Raw genomic sequence first — 15736 nt, 5'->3', positions numbered from 1 at the left:
CAGATCCCGCGGCGGAGAGAACGAGGCTGGGAGTCCCCTGAAAAGGGGGAGGGAGATTTTAGGGGTTTGGGGGAGCGGAGGCGGAAAGGCACAGGGTACAGGAGGATACGGGGAGAAGCCCGAGGATAAAGATTTGCAGGGAGTCAAGGAGAGACCCAGGATTAGAGAAACGGGGAAAGAGGCACGCGCAGAGCCTGGGTGAGAGACAAGAAAGGGAGGGACTGAGGGACTGAGGGACAGAGGGAGGGAGGGAGAGAGGTCCGCGTGGGAGCGCAAGGTGCTGGCCGGAGGCAGAGGGCGGAGCGGACACACTAGAGGGGCCGGTTCGGGGGCACAGAAACAGCGGGCGCGGGAGCAGGTGGAACCGGTGAGAAGCGGACCCCGAAGATCCGAGGCAGCGGGGGGTCTTGTCCCAGGCTCGCCTTCACCTCGGGGCCATGGAGCTGCTGGGGCAGAATCGGAGCTCGCTGGAGCTAGCGTCCCAGTGCAGCCCGGGTCCCCTGGCCCCTAACAGCAGTGCTAACGGCAGTGCCAATAGTAGCTGCGAATCTCCCCGAGGAGGCTCTGGAGCCAGCAGGACACCCCGAGGTAAGTATTCCCCTTCTTCAGTGTTCCTTGCTCCGCTTCTCTCCCATTCCTCTGTCTCCTCCACCTAGGACCCTGTCCCTTTGCAGTCCAAACCCCATTGCCTGTCTCTCCCTTCCCCAACTTCCTCTACCTGTCCCTTCCACCTGGTGCCCCGAGAACAAGGGGCAGAATAGAGAGCCTAAGACCCTGAGGGTGGGTGAGGGGAGAGCAGGGGTAGGGTGGCAAGCCTGGCAAAGAGAATTCGGGGACTATTTGTGCGCAAAAGGGGTAAGATGGGGTTAGTCCATGATAAGAGGACTAACCCCATAAAGAAAACTCTTGATCTGCAAGGACTTAGAAACCTTCTGTGTTTAGGGCCCAAATGGAGTACATGTTAAATCTAGTATTGAGCCTAAGAAGCTGCCAGAGCTGTGGAGGCGCTGGAGGCCAGGAGGATGGAACACTTCTGTTCATTGAACTCCAAATGGTTCCTACTCTCTCCCTCCGAGACCTGGGACCCTTCTCTCCAGGTCTTTCCTCAAAACATTTCTCCTACTGGAGTCTCCCTAAACTGACCCCACTCCCTGACCATGTCCTGTTCTCTCCCTTCCCCCAGCAGTCTGTCTCCACAAAAAGCAGGTCTGTTGCCCACCCCATCCCCATTCCAAGACTGCTGATTCTTCTCACATACACTCCTGTTACTCCTAGCTCTGTTCCCTCAAATTCCTCATTCAAAATCTCTTCCTCCTCCTCATCTCCCCTGGCTTCTTGGTCTTCCTTCTCACTATGTGTCCATCTCCCCACAGACCACTGTGGCATCCCTGCCACACCCCTTTATCCACCTCAGGATACTGGACTTTCTGTCACCAGCTGATCCTTACCCCCACCCTGGTGCCCCCTTCTACCTTCCACAGACCCCCTGGCCTCTTGGCTACCCCTAGAGCCTTTCATCTTCAATCAATGGCCTTCACTGCCTGGAAGACCTGAGTCACCTTTTCCAAGGTGCCTTCTTCCCTGTTTGACTCCACTCTGTTCCTGCCCTTCATTTGGGAATCCTTAGGGGCATACATAAATTGAGTCATTAATTTGTACTTGATTCTTGATTTCTTATCTCCATGTCTAGAATGTATATACTTTCCCAGGACAAATATCTCCCTTACTGAATGGATGTTTGCATGAATGAATGAATGGTAAAAACTTTGAAAATCATAAAAGTGTTACATATGCCCTGTGATACAAACAGAAATAATAAATCAGTTACTCAGAGAGACGAAGATAGAGGAAAAATACCGAGATGGAGAGTCAGACTGGGAGCTTTCAATTTTTTTTTTTTTTTTTTTTTTTTTTTTTTTTTTGGTCCAAGAACCACTTTGGCCAGAGATCCTCACAGGATCGCCCTTGCTTCCATGACATGCCTCTGCTAACGCCCAACCAGCACAATATGGTGGACTTGGAATTAGAAGAGGCTTGATAGGAATCCTGCCTATGACACTATCCAATAAGTGTCCTTTGTCAAATGATTCAGCCACTCTAGGCCTCAATTTTCTCATCTATATAATAAGTGAATTGAACTAGAGGAACTGGAAAATCCTTTAAAGCGCTGAATCAGTGGGTAGCCCCAAATGAGGAAAACAGTATCTGAAGTTCCCACTTCACAGGACTGTCATGCAGATTACATGGCACTTTGTTTGCCAACCTTAAAGGTGATGCCAATAATAGATAGTACCCTGGACTAGAGGATAGAAGGCCAGTCTTAGAGTTAGAAAAACCTCGGTTCAAATATTGCTTCTGACAAAGACTAGCTGTGTGACCAGGGTCAAGTAAGTCATATGACTTCTTAGTAGCCCAGGCAATTCTCACCACTGTGACTTAGAGACCAGGGGGTTTCCACATTTAAAATTTCTCAGATAAAAAAAAATACCCCTGGAGAAGAGAAACAGTGCTTAGAAGACCTCATGAGAGGATGTCTGATTTTTAAGCAATATCAGAAGTCATTTAAGCATTTCCTCTTGAGTACTGATAGGACCACCTGTGAAATAATAAAGACAATATGTGTGTGAGAAAGAGAAAAACAGAAGAGGCTGTGTGTGCAGGAGGGAGAAGAGTGTGCTTATGGGGGCATAAGAGAGAACTGAGGAGTGTGTATGAGAAAGAAAGAGAGGGAACTAAGCTGGGAGAATGTGTGTATGAGAGTGTTTGGGAGGGTTTTCGAGGTGGAGGACTATGTATGTGTGTGTGTGTGTGTGTGTGTGTGTGTGTGTGTGTGTGTGTGTCAGAGAGAGGGAGGGAAGAAGGGAGGGATATGGACAGGGAAGGAGGGGAGGGGAGGGGAGGGAGAGAGAATGGGAGAGAGAGATGGAGAGAGAGGGGGAGAGGGAGGTAAGGAAGGAGAGGGGAGAGAGAAAGAGAGAGAAAGGGAGGGGCATAGAGAGAATGGGAGAGAGAGAATGGGAGGGAGAGGGAGAGAGAAGGGGAGAGAGAAAGAGAATGGGGGAGAGAGGTAAGACTAAACTGGGGATCATTATCGTAATGGGGGTTCTGAAATGGAGGAGTATGTGTATGAGAAAGAGAGGAAAGGAAGATGACTAAGCTAGGGGGATGTGAGTGTTTATATAGGAGAGCACGTGCAGAGGAAGGGGGTGGTCAAAGGGATAGAGGAGTGGGCATTTATGTGAGGGTGTGTGTGAGTGTGAGGGGTAGAGGGACCCTGGGAGATGGAGTGGGGTTAGGGCAAGAGAGAATAGAAAGAACTGGAAGAGAGGGTGACATAGGTGACAGGAAGGCAGGATGACTTAGAAATAAGGCCCAAGTGTAAGCCAGTAGCTTCATTCAGCTAATGGAAAAAGGGGAGATCCCCCCCCCCGTACCTATACTCAGTTTAAGCTGGAATTCAAACTTGCTTTGGCCATCAGCCCTGATGAACAGAGCTGGGGCTAGGGAGGGTCAGAGGAAGAAACATAGCTTCTCTCTTCCCAGGCCAAGCCCTGCCTTGGAGTCCCTGCTTCTTCCTATGTGTTCTAAGATGTCCTAGTGGGAAATTAAACTGCATTTGACCACTGGAGCTGGTGGTCTCCCTCCCTTGATCTGCCTGTTTTCTCCCTCCCTTCTACCCTTCCACTTTGTCATTCTGCTTTCCCTAATCCCCTTCTCCTTTCCAGAGGAAAGTCCTTTCCAACTTGGTCCCCTTAGTCACTTCTTCAGCTGCTGGAGAAAACTGCTCTGACATTGCAGCTGCTTCATTTTGCTGCAAAGATCTTAGCATCACAGATCCAAATCCAGGAGGGACCTCAGGCATCACTTAGTCCATCCCTAGCCCCATTTTGTGAATAGGGAGATGGAGTTCTATCTGGGATAAATGACATGCTCAAGGTCACACAAGAAATAAGCATTTAGAGGCATGATTAAAAATCCTTTACTACTGCATTGTCACTAACTTGTTACATGACCTTGGGTAAGTCACCATGCCTTCTGAACTTTTGTTTCCCCATCTGTACAATGAGGGAAGTTCCAAAGAGAAAAGGAGTTGGACATTTGGGGCTTGAAACATCATTCCAAAAATTATAATTCACATTTATATAGTTTCCAAGTTTTACAAAGTATTTTCTCATAACTAGAATGCAAATAAGGCAAATATTATTACCACCATTTAAAAAAAATGAGTATGAACTCCTTGAAAGCAGGAATTGTTTCACTTCATATGTGTGTTGTTAATTCTTAGCCTGGTACCTATCCTGTAGTAATAAGTATTTAAAAAATTCTTATTAATAGGGGGCAGCTGGGTGGCTCAGTGGATTGAGAGCCAGGCCTAGAGACAGAAGGGCCCAGGTTCAAATATGACCTCAGACACTTCCTAGCTGTGTGACCCTGAGCAAGTCACTTAACACCCATTGCCTAGTCTTTATTGGTCTTCTGTCCTAGAACCAATACATAGTATTGATTTTAGGACAGAAATTAAGGGTTTAAAAAAATCTAATTAATGGATTGATTGATGAGGAAACAAGCATTTTGACAAGGATTGAAGAACCAGAAAGATTCCGAGAAAAGCTTCAAATCAAGATCCTTCCCCCCTCCCCCCAAGTCCGGTGGTTTGTCCTCTATGATACACTGGCTGTTAGCATATTGGTAGAACCCAAGTATGCTTGTCGAAGGAACAGGAGTAGTTTTAGAGGAAAATACAGAAAACAAAACCTATTTTCACAATGAAAATTTATCTCATACAGTGCTTTTAGAATGGCACTGAAGTGCAAAGGAAGAAACTCTAGACTTCAGGTTGCTTAGCAAGAAAGAACTAAGGCTCTAGAATCCCAGGGCCTGGATTCAGATCCTGCCTCTTCTGCTCAGATTCTATATGAATGAATAAGTCAGTTAATTTTGACAAGCCTGTTTTTTCCTCTGTGAAATGAAATAGTTGGTCTAGATGACATTTGAGATCTTTTCTAGCTCTTCATCTATGACCTATTGAGGCTTTCAGCCCTGATACTTACTGGTTTTGTGACTATGGACAACCTCAGTTTTCTCATCTTTGATATGATGATAATCACATAATCTCAGAGTTGGAAGGGATCTCAAAGGCCATCTAGTCCAACCTACAAGAAAGTAATTCTTCTATTATATCCCTAATGAAAGATAAAAAATAAAACAACCTTTCCACTTGAAGACCTCTGGTGAAAGAGAACTCATTACCTCCCAAAGCATCCCATTCTACTTTTGAAAACCTCTTAACAGAAAATTTTTCCTTACATCAAATTAAATTTTGCTTCTCAGCAGATTCCACCCACTGATCATAATGCTAATCTCTAGAGCTAAGCATAACAAGTTTAATTTCTCTTCCATGTGACAGCTCTTCAAGCTCTTAGCAATCATATCTCCTGTTCTCTTCTCCAAACTAAACATCCCCAGTTCTTTCAACCAATTGTTTAATCCCCTGGTCTCCAATCACCCAGCCACTGTGGACACACTAATTCAGTGGTGTCAAACTCAGAAATGACAGAGGGCCACAAAACTATACCTAAGAATCCTTGTGGGCACATATTGACTTAGAAAACCACAAATAAACGTTATCTATGATTTATTGTATTTTTATGCATTTCATTAAATATTTCCCAATTACATTTTCATCCAATTCAGACCATTCCAGGGAGACTCCTAGGCCTGCAGACCACATGTTTGGTACTTCTGTTCTGACATATAAATATTCTTCCTAAAATCTGGCACAAAAAAACAAGTGCAATACTCTAGACATGATCTGTCCATGCAGAACTATAACCCAATTATTATGTCCCCTGTATTGGGCATTATACTTCTGTGGATTCACATGAGATTTTTTTTTGACTGCCATGTCCTTCTGTTGACTGATATTGACCTTAAAATACATTAAAACTCCCAGCATCACTTTCAGACAAACCAGTATTTAGTGATGTTATGTACCTATTAAGTTGACTTTTCAAATCCAAAAATAGGATATTATATCTGTTCCTATCAGACTTCCTCTCAATAGATTTGGTTCATCATTCTAATCTACTCAGATCTTTTTAGATCCTCATGTGTCATCCAATATGTTTGTTATTCCTCCAAGATCTGTGTTATTTGTGAATCTGATAATCATTTGTAACTTCGTCCATGTTTTATTGATAAAAATGTTGAATGGCACAAAGACTAATCAAGAAACCTGAGTTCAAATCCAGCCTTATATATTTATGAGTTGTAAGACCCTGGGTAGGTCACTAAACCTCTGCCTCACTTTCCTCAACTGTAAAATGGGAATAATAATAGTACCTGCCTTCCAAAGTTTATGTGAGAATCAAATGAGATAATATTTATAAAGTACTTAGCATACTCCCTGGCACATAGTCACTTAAAAAATATTTATCTTTATCCTAATCACCTTACCCTAACTTGACACAAATCCATAAATAATTACTTTTGGGGGGCAGTAGCTAAGTGGCTCAGTGGCTAGAGCATCAGACCTTGAGATGGGAAGTCCTGGGTTTAATTCTGGCATCAGACACTTCCTAGCTGTGTGACCCTGGGCAAGTCACTTAACCTTAATTGCCTAGTCCTCACCACTCTTCTGCTTTGGAACTAATACTTAGTATTGATTCTAAGGCAGACAGTCAGATATTTTTTAAATAAGAAAATAAAAATAATCACTTTTCAAGTTTCGTTCATTGTTCAACAAATTCCTGAATCTACCCTAATAGTACTGACATTTAACCCACTTCTCCATTTTGTTCAGAAACATAACTTGAGAAACTTTGTCAAATGCTTTGTTTAAATCTAGATATATTGTGCCTAGAAGTCTCCCTACTGACCTTATCCAAAAAAAAAAAAAAAAAAGATGGAATAGCTACTTGCTCCAAAGAGTCCTATCATTCCTGCTTCAAGCAATTATTTCCTCCTTGTCAGTCAGAATTTGGCTCAAAATAATGGTTTTCCTAGTCACTTCCTCAACCAGTTATAGAATGATTTTTCCCATTAAGGCAAATCAAGCATTTATCAACCATTCTGCCATGGTAGAGAAAGGGCTCCAACAAACATTACAGTAATCAAAGTCTTCCTATCATTACAAATATATGCTGCCATCCCAGGTTTGTGCCTTATTTTCCAAACATTTTCTCTATTTCCTCCTTCTGCCCTGGTTGTCTATAGATGTTCATAGCAATGTGGTTTTGTGCTTTCATTAATTCGCATCCAAATGCTCTTCTTTCCATGTTCTTTCCAAGTCCTGGATTTAGTCATATAAGTGCATGCTCTTAATAAATAATCCCGTTTTACCGCCTCTGATTAATTCTATTCATTTAGAATCACATGGAACCTTGCCATAGCCATACTCCAGCCAACAGCCCTATCCTAATCAGCTCTTAATGACAGCGATCAGGTCAGATTTGCCTCCTTGTATTAGCATCTCTCATTCACCCTCAGTTTATTTCCAATACTTTGTGAATTTGTGTAGAGACATCTGAGGTCATGAGTTTTATTGGTGACCCTTTCCTTGGATATTGTGTTCTATGAATTACTTTTCCTCTCTGTGGTGTGTTGTTTGGTAGATGTGTGTGTGTATGTGTGTACATGCAGTTTTCTCCCTGTCTTCTTTTCAATTTAAAGCCATCTTGATTAGATTTACAAGACTCCAGGCAAATATATTTCAAGCAGTCCTCATTAGGTGTACTTTATCCTCGGCCAAGAGCCCATCATTCCTATATTTTCAGCCATAGTCCATAAATCCAAATCTACCAGAATGTTTTGAAGAAAATGGTTTGTAAACCTTAAAATGTTAAAGAAATGGGACCTATTATTATTTTGACATATCATTTAATATTCCTATTTTGGAGGGAAAATACCATGAATGTTTACATTTTCTTATTGTACCCCATTCACTTCCTAAGGAACGATTTTGGAAATATTGGATAAGATATTCTCCAAGGCAGGGATTCTCAACCTGGTATCCAAGGACCCCCCAAAAGACCTACAGATAGATTTCAGGAGGGTCTGAGAACTTGGAACTTTTAGTATTTTGATATAATTGATTTCCTTTGTTATTGTATGCATTTTGTTTTATGTAGTCAAAAACATAATTCTGAAAAAGGAGGCTTCAGTAGAATGCCAGAGGGGAACATGACACAAAAAGTTCAAGAATCTCCTCTAAGCCCTCTGCCAGGTCTGACATTTTACTTCAATAAACATTTATTAAATACCTACTATGTGCTTATTGCTTTGGATGCAAAAAAGAGAGACTCTACAGCTTCTGCTCTCAAGGAACTTAAAATCAAATCTCCCTCCCCATCCCACCCCATCTCTGACTCTAGAAAATCTTGTCATCACACCAACCCCTCTCTCACTCTGACCTTACCATAGACTCAACACTCTCCACAGTGGCAATCTGGCTACCCTGTTTGCTCTTTAGCTTTTCTGATAAAAACCAACTTGAAAAAAAGTGTTATGTTACCACTCCTAGAGTATATATAACTGCTGCTGCTTCAGGATCTGCTGAACTGTTCTCCTGAGTCCTTTCTTGGCTTAGTCCAGGTAAGGATCTGTCTGCATCACCTCTCTCATGCTTTTCTCATCCTCACAAGTTTCTTAATCTCCAGAGCATCTTTGTGGGTTTGAATGTAGGAGGCAGGGAATGAGGGAAAGGGTCCTATCCCTATCCATACCTTATTTCCAGCATATGGGCTTGGCTTCATTGTCTCCACTTCTTGATGCTCCTAAACCGCTCTCTACAGCATGTCACAGGAGATCATCCCTAATTGGGTTTCCTGTCATGTTTGAGCTTCCTAACTCTAAGCTTTCCTGGGTCTCTCCCCACCGCAATAAACTTTCCTTCGTCTCTCTTGGTTCCTCTTCCTCTGCATGCCATTAAATGTAATTGATCCTCGAGGTTCTATATTCAGCCTTTTCTCTTCCCTTCTCCAGAATCTCATCAATGCAAGTATCTTTCCAATATCTTCTTAGGTCTCCTCTCTTGTCATCACTATTTATTGAATGTTCTCTTCCCTTCACATTTTTCTTCTTTGCTACCTTCCTTTCTCCTCCTACTCTCCTTACTATTCTCACCCTCACTCTCAACCTTGTTCTCACAAGCTCATTATTCCCCCATCTCTTTTCACTTTCCTCCCATCCTTGTCTCCCTCCTTATTCTTCCTGCCCCTCCTACCTTCACACCAATTTTCCCGACGTTTCTTCACTACTCAGGCTTTCTTCTCTCCCTTGCCCTACCTTTGGATAGAAACAGTCAACTAGCATTTATCAAGTACCTACTATGTGCCAAGCACTATACTAAGTGCTGGAGCAATGCTGACCACACTGCAGAATGCTACATAGAACTGAGATGCCCTGAATTTGCATCCCTTTTCCCACCCTGAGAAAGAATTAAGGGGTGGAGCTAGGTGGCTCATAGATAGACTGTCAGGCCTGGAGTTGAGAGGCCTTGGGTTCAAATATGACCTTGACTCTTCCTAGCTGTGTGACCCTGAACAAGTCACAAAACCCCAAATTCCTAGCCCTTACTGCTTTTCTGCCTTGGAACCAATACTTAGCATTAATTCTCTCTTTTTTTTTAACCCTTACCTTCCATCTTAGAGTATTGGCTCCAAGGCAGAAGAGTGATAAAGGCTAGGCGATGGGGGTCAAGTGATTTGCCCAGGGTCACACAGCTGGGAAGTGTCTGAGACCAGATTTGAACCTAGGACCTCCCGTCTCTAGGTCTGGCTCTCAATCCACTGAGCCACCCAGCTGCCCCCCACCTAGTATTAATTATAAGAAGGAGGAAGAGGAAGAATGGGAAAGTATGAGTAGAGGAGTATGGTGTGGACATAAGATGAATAGAGGAGGTAAGGGGTAGATGTTGCCCCAAAACTCTTCATGTAGTAATGTAATATTACCCCTGAGTCACTACTTCTCTGCATTCTTAGCTCCCTTTAAGCCATCACAAACCAGTCTCACTAAAATCCTGGCTGAGTAACATTATAATTTGTAGAGGTTTTTTTTTAAGCCCTTACTTTCTATCTTAAAGTCAATACCTACCAAGTATCTGTTCCAAGGCAGAAGGGCAGTAAGAGCTAGGCAATTGGGTTTAAATAGCTTGCCTAATGTCACACAGCTAGGAAGTGTCTGAGATCAGATTTGAACACAGGACCTCTCATTTCTAGACCTGGATCTCTACCCACAGAGCCACCTGTCTGCCCCTGTATTGAGTTTTACAAGACCTTCACTCATTTCTAAAGAATTCCTCATAGCTTTTCCCAGGCCCACAATGATGCTCAACATCTACTCATCTATCCATCCATCTACAGACCTAGCCACAAATTCATCCACACATATATCCCTTCCTTCATTCAGTGGATAAGCTTTCCTTAGTTACCTCAACATATGCTGACTTCTTTGCTCCTCTCAGCCCTTGCAATGTGGAGGAACATCGGCATACATACTCATAACATGCACAATAACTCCCTTCACAAAGCACACAGCTCAGCAACCTGGCTGTCTGAGAAGTGAAACATGGGCTTACCCTTGGATAGTCCATAGTCTGTGGAGCAGAAAGAGTTCCCAAAGACACCTGCTTAAACAGTTAAAAGTGTTTGACTGGGATGGATATGTGGCTTAAGAGAAGTATCTTGACAGAAAGATTGTCCAAGCTTGTGGGCAGATCCAAACCGCACACTCTAACCCATAGACCAGGGGCCAGCAACGTATGGCTCTCGAGCCATATCTGGCTCTTTTGAGGGCCAGATGTGGCTCTTTCTGCAGGAGCCATAAAGTCAAATTTTTTTCAGGCGCTGTTACAGGAGCGGCACTGTGAGCACTGAACGGCTCTCATGAAATTACATTTTAAAAAATGTGGCATTTATGGCTCTCACGGCCAAAAAGGTTGCCGACCCCTGCCATAGACTGTAGAAGAGGAGAAAACAGGCAAGGGCTCCAAAAAAAAAGAATAACAATTGAATGGTTATTCCTTTGGACGAGTTCTTTAAGCCTATGTCTGCAGTCCACCCAGGGAGCTGCTACTAATTTTAAGTGGGTTTCCTATACTTCCTTGCATTAGGCCATTCATCTTGGCTTCTTACCTTGTATCCCATTAAAGATAACCTGAAAAGGTTGGATGCATACTCATTATTTATTTTTTCTTTTAAAAATTCTTTACTTAAACTGACAGGATTGCCAAGATCTAAAATTTAAAGCAGGACCAATAAAATTCCAACACTGGGCTATCATTTTAAGTACCATTTTCATCCCAAAGTTTAAATATAAACATATGATTGGCTTCCCTTCATTGGTTCAACAAACATTTTTTAAAGTTGGGTCTGCTTTTGTGCAGGGGTATCTTCTAGATATTAAGGAGATATGGTTAAGTAGAGGTGGTCACCATCTTCAGAGGTCATTAGTAGAGGAAACATAACAAAAATGAATAATTATAACACAAATTATTGAGTGGAAAGAACGTGGTCTTTGGAAATAGAGGACCTGGGTGGGAATCCTTTTGCTGATACTCTCTACCTGTGCAATCCTGGGCAAGTTGTTTCATATCCCCGCACTTCAGTTTCTTCAACTATGTTATCTCGAAGGCCCCTTTCAAACTTTCAGTCCTGTTTTCTGTGTGCAGAATCTGTGTAGTTAAGAGACTATAAAGTTCTGTGTGGTAAGGTGACAGTTTAAATGTCATCTTTATTGCCTCTGAGAAATAGCTATATTCTTAGTTCTAGTTAGTTCTTCACACCCTAAGCCCCAACAGGCTTTCCTCCAGCTATTAACTAACTACCTATTTGCAACCCATAAGGGTGATAATTTGGTTTCTCACCTATGCTCTTTAGCTCTGAAAGGGAGGGCCATAACTCCCAGAACATTTCTTCCCAAAAGGAGAATGCTTTTTTATCTCTGTCTCCCTCTCCTGGAAGACATGGTTTCTGAACATTATTTTCTAGCTTGAAGTTCTACAAATGGCAAATTTAAGGGAGAAAAAGCTGCCTCAGGGTCACTACTCCTTGCTGGTGAGAAAAGTTTCTTTCATGATTAGCCTTCTGATTCTCTCAAATAAGACCTCACCTCTGAAACATCAAAGGAGTGCACTGAATAGAGTGGTAGAGTTGGAACCTGGAGAGACCTGAATTCAAATCCTGCTTCACTTACCTAGCTGTGTAATTTTTAAGCAATTCATCTAACTTGTTTTTCTATTTCCTCGGCTGTAAAATGGGGATAATTATAGCATCTACCCCTCAGAGCAGTTGTAAAGATTAATTGAACTTGCTTATGTAAAGTCCTTTATAAACTTTGAAGGCTTATTATTATTAGTGTCTAATTACCAGCTTTTAATAGCCACAGTTGTTCTCTCATCGTGCCACCCTTCCACCCCTCACTTTTTTTTTCCTGGTTGTTTTAATTCTCAATTGAACAGAATAGGATTTCAGTAGAGGTACATGGGGATTCCTTCAAAATGAAGAGGGTCAGGAAAGGGTCCTGGGCTGGAGTTATTTTATAAAGGGATCTCAAGCCACCAGATTCTGACCACCCTCCCTTGCCGTCTCTCCTGGGTCCCAGAGCTGGAGCTGGCAGTGAGGGTGACCCTGTATGCCATTATTTTCCTGCTGAGCGTGGGAGGAAACGTGCTGATCATCACAGTGCTGGGACTAAGCCGGCGGCTCCGCACAGTCACCAATGCCTTCCTGCTCTCCCTGGCTGTCAGTGACCTGCTCCTGGCTGTGGCCTGTATGCCCTTCACCCTCCTGCCCAACCTCATGGGCACCTTCATCTTTGGCACTGTGGTCTGCAAGGCTGTTGCCTACCTCATGGGTAAGCGTGGAGCCTGGCCCGCATCACGTGTCCTGGGGAGGGGAGAGAGGGATGTGGGAACTTGGAGGTTCTCAGGACTGGGTAGGCTGCAGGATGCCCCAGGATCTAGGGTTGGGGGTGCAGGAAGTGTTTGGAGTCATTTGAAGTTCTCCTTAGGGTTAGTTGTCATGGGGGTCATTTCTCTCCCACCCCCTTTTCCTCCAGGAGTGTCTGTGAGTGTGTCCACCCTCAGCCTGGTGGCCATCGCCTTAGAACGCTACAGCGCCATCTGCCGGCCTCTGCAGGCACGCGTGTGGCAAACACGCTCCCACGCAGCGCGTGTCATTGTCGCCACGTGGCTTCTGTCTGGGTTGCTCATGCTTCCCTATCCCGTGTACTCCGTTGTACGGCCCGTGAGCCCCCGTGCACTGCAATGTACACACAGCTGGCCCAGCGTGCGGGCGCGCCAGGCTTGGTAAGCCTCAAACCTCTGAAAACGGCCTTCCCCACAGGGATACGCCTCCACCGGTTCCCATAGTGCCCTTCCTCCCCGGGCTTCCCAGTGTACACCTACGGCCCAGAAAATGCCCCTCCCAGGTCCCTGCTCCATATCCCGGCAGACCCTGCTCCCTAGTCCTCTAGTTCACTGAGACTCCAACGTTGGCCTCATTAGCTGCCCGGGTAGAACTGAGCTCCCTACCACAGAGGCAGTCCTTGATGCCCTTCCAGATTTCACACCGCGATCCCTCCCCCGCAATGACTGAGTCGGGATTGCCTTGGGTATGTAAGTGGCAAGTTTCAGACCTCAGAGGGTGGGCCTCGCCGCAGGTTTGTCAGAGATGCTCAGCTCCCCAGGCGCTTTCCTAAGTCGTCCCTGACTCCCTGCGAGTGGGTCCCAAGTGCAGAGGCGCAGGTCCCCGAGCTGCTACGTAATTGGTTGAGGTTGGGGGAGCGGGCAGAGGATGCGACAGTAGACAGGTGTCCCTGCACGCCTTGGATTGGGGACGCTAAGCGGGAGGGGCTCAGACAAGGTCGGCGCTCTGTGATAGGATGGTTGGGCTGACCCGGCCCCGCCCCTCTCCACAGGTCGGTGTTGCTCCTACTATTCCTCTTCTTTGTACCTGGCATTGTCATGGCGGTGGCTTATGGTCTCATCTCCCGCGAGCTCTACCTGGGGATCCGCTTCGAGAGTCAGAGCCAGAGCCACGGGCATGGGCAGCAAGGCCACAATGGCGACCACAAACATAGCGGATTACCTGGTGGGCCAAGCCCAGGTTAGCAGGAGTCGGGCGGGAGGGGAGCGGGGGATAAACTATCAAAGGTAGATTTGGTGCAGAGGCCACCTCGGCAGAGCCACGGTTCTAGAACAGTCACTGGATGTAGAGCTAGAAGGGACTGTAGAGGTCATCCAACGTCGTTTTACGGAGGAAGGCGAAGCCCAGAAGGGCAAGTCCCCACAGACACTCAGGGGAGTAAGTTTCAGAGCTGGCTTCACTCCAGGTCTGGGTCCTCTGCTTCCCAACACTACACAGAATGACTCGAGGATCCTACTTATATTAGGCGTCAGAGGAAGAGCAGAGTCAGAGGGCAGTTAAATATCAGGAGCTCCAGGGTTCTCAGAGCCGGACACCAGGTGGCTAGGTGGGGTTTGGGATCCATATATCAACCCTAATTTCATTCCTTCCTTCCCTGCATAGCACTTTCCAATGGGCCCCGAGCCCAGGCATCTGCAGGTCAGGAGGGGGATGGCTGCTATGTGAATCTGCTCTCAGAACAATCTGGAATGGAACTCTCGGCACTGACACCCACTACCTCTAGAAAGGAAACCCGAGGCCCTGGACCCAGTGTGAGCTCTCGGCCGGCTCAGGCCCAGGCTCAGCTGCAGGCCAAGAAGCGAGTGGTACGGATGCTGCTGGTGATCGTGGGACTGTTCTTCTTGTGCTGGCTGCCCTTGTACAGTGCCAACACGTGGCGTGCCTTTGACATGGAAGGTGCCCATCGTGCCCTCTCAGGAGCCCCTATCTCTTTCATCCACCTACTCAGCTACGCTTCCGCCTGTGTCAATCCGCTTGTCTACTGCTTCATGCATCGTCGTTTCCGTCAGGCCTGCATGGCCACTTGTGCTAGATGCCGACCCCATCCACCTCGTGCCCGAGTTACTCGAGCAGGACCTCGGCTAGTGGATGACCATGAACTTGATCATCCTACTACCTCTCTGTCTCGTCTGAGTTATACAACCGTCAGCACTCTGGGTCCTGGCTGAGGGCATCCTAAGATGTGCAGTCTGTGTCATATTCAGAAAGACATGAGACCAACCCAGAAAAACACTGACTCTCCTGCCTTGGGGAAAAGGGTACCTTCTGCCTTGGGGAAGATGAGTATCCATTATAGGGAGCCTGAGCCTCCCTACTCCCACCCCAGGATGGCATGGGTACCACTCCCCTAGGGACTATAGGAAGTCCTAATCTGGCATTGAACCCAAACTGTAAAGTCCCGCAGGACTAACAGTCTTGACGTGGATAACACTCCTAGAAATCATATACCCCAAGACAAGAAAGGCCTCCCTGGACAAGAGGTAGCTGCACCCACTGGGACATAGTCCTACCTGGGAAGGTTCTAAGGTAGCATAAGTGACCCCCGGACCCACCAGAAACTCTTCTGGACTTCGCTTGCCTCTGCACTGAAGCCCATAGGCAGCACTGACCCTGGGTGCACAGGGTAGACCCAGTACCCAGCCTGGGAATGTGTCCCCAGTCCGCACTGATCATCCTGGCCCTGAATTAAGGCCCTCTATCTGTTAGGCCACAAGTCCCTAACACCAGCTTACATTTACTGCAGAGCCCAGGAAAATGCATAAGACACATTAATGTCAAGGAAGCTACAGGGAAAAAATTAGCCTCTGACC

General features: G+C 45.6%; 1 protein-coding gene across 1 annotated transcript; it reads left to right on the top strand.

The window, feature by feature from the left end:
- The first annotated feature begins 437 nt into the window (after window positions 1-437).
- Window positions 438-15094, top strand: CCKBR (cholecystokinin B receptor). The gene is made up of 5 exons (XM_044665842.1): window positions 438-588; window positions 12601-12852; window positions 13057-13306; window positions 13918-14105; window positions 14529-15094. Exons 1-5 carry the CDS (start codon window positions 438-440, stop codon window positions 15092-15094), a joined length of 1407 nt encoding a protein of 468 aa, XP_044521777.1.
- The last annotated feature ends 642 nt before the right edge of the window (window positions 15095-15736 follow it).

The sequence above is a fragment of the Gracilinanus agilis genome, chromosome 3, assembly GCF_016433145.1.
Source record: "Gracilinanus agilis isolate LMUSP501 chromosome 3, AgileGrace, whole genome shotgun sequence".
Taxonomy (NCBI): Eukaryota; Metazoa; Chordata; class Mammalia; order Didelphimorphia; family Didelphidae; genus Gracilinanus; species Gracilinanus agilis.
This window is presented reverse-complemented; position numbering and strand designations above follow the sequence as displayed.

What these genes read in the sequence shown, in the direction of transcription:
- CCKBR (XM_044665842.1), top strand. Translation starts at nt 438, where the DNA reads ATGGAGCTGCTGGGGCAGAATCGGAGCTCGCTGGAGCTAGCGTCCCAG. An exon ending in AGCCAGCAGGACACCCCGAG is followed by an intron (nt 589 to 12,600) that starts GTAAGTATTCCC and finishes CCTGGGTCCCAG; the next exon opens with AGCTGGAGCTGGCAGTGAGG. An exon ending in ACCTGGTGGGCCAAGCCCAG is followed by an intron (nt 14,106 to 14,528) that starts GTTAGCAGGAGT and finishes TTCCCTGCATAG; the next exon opens with CACTTTCCAATGGGCCCCGA.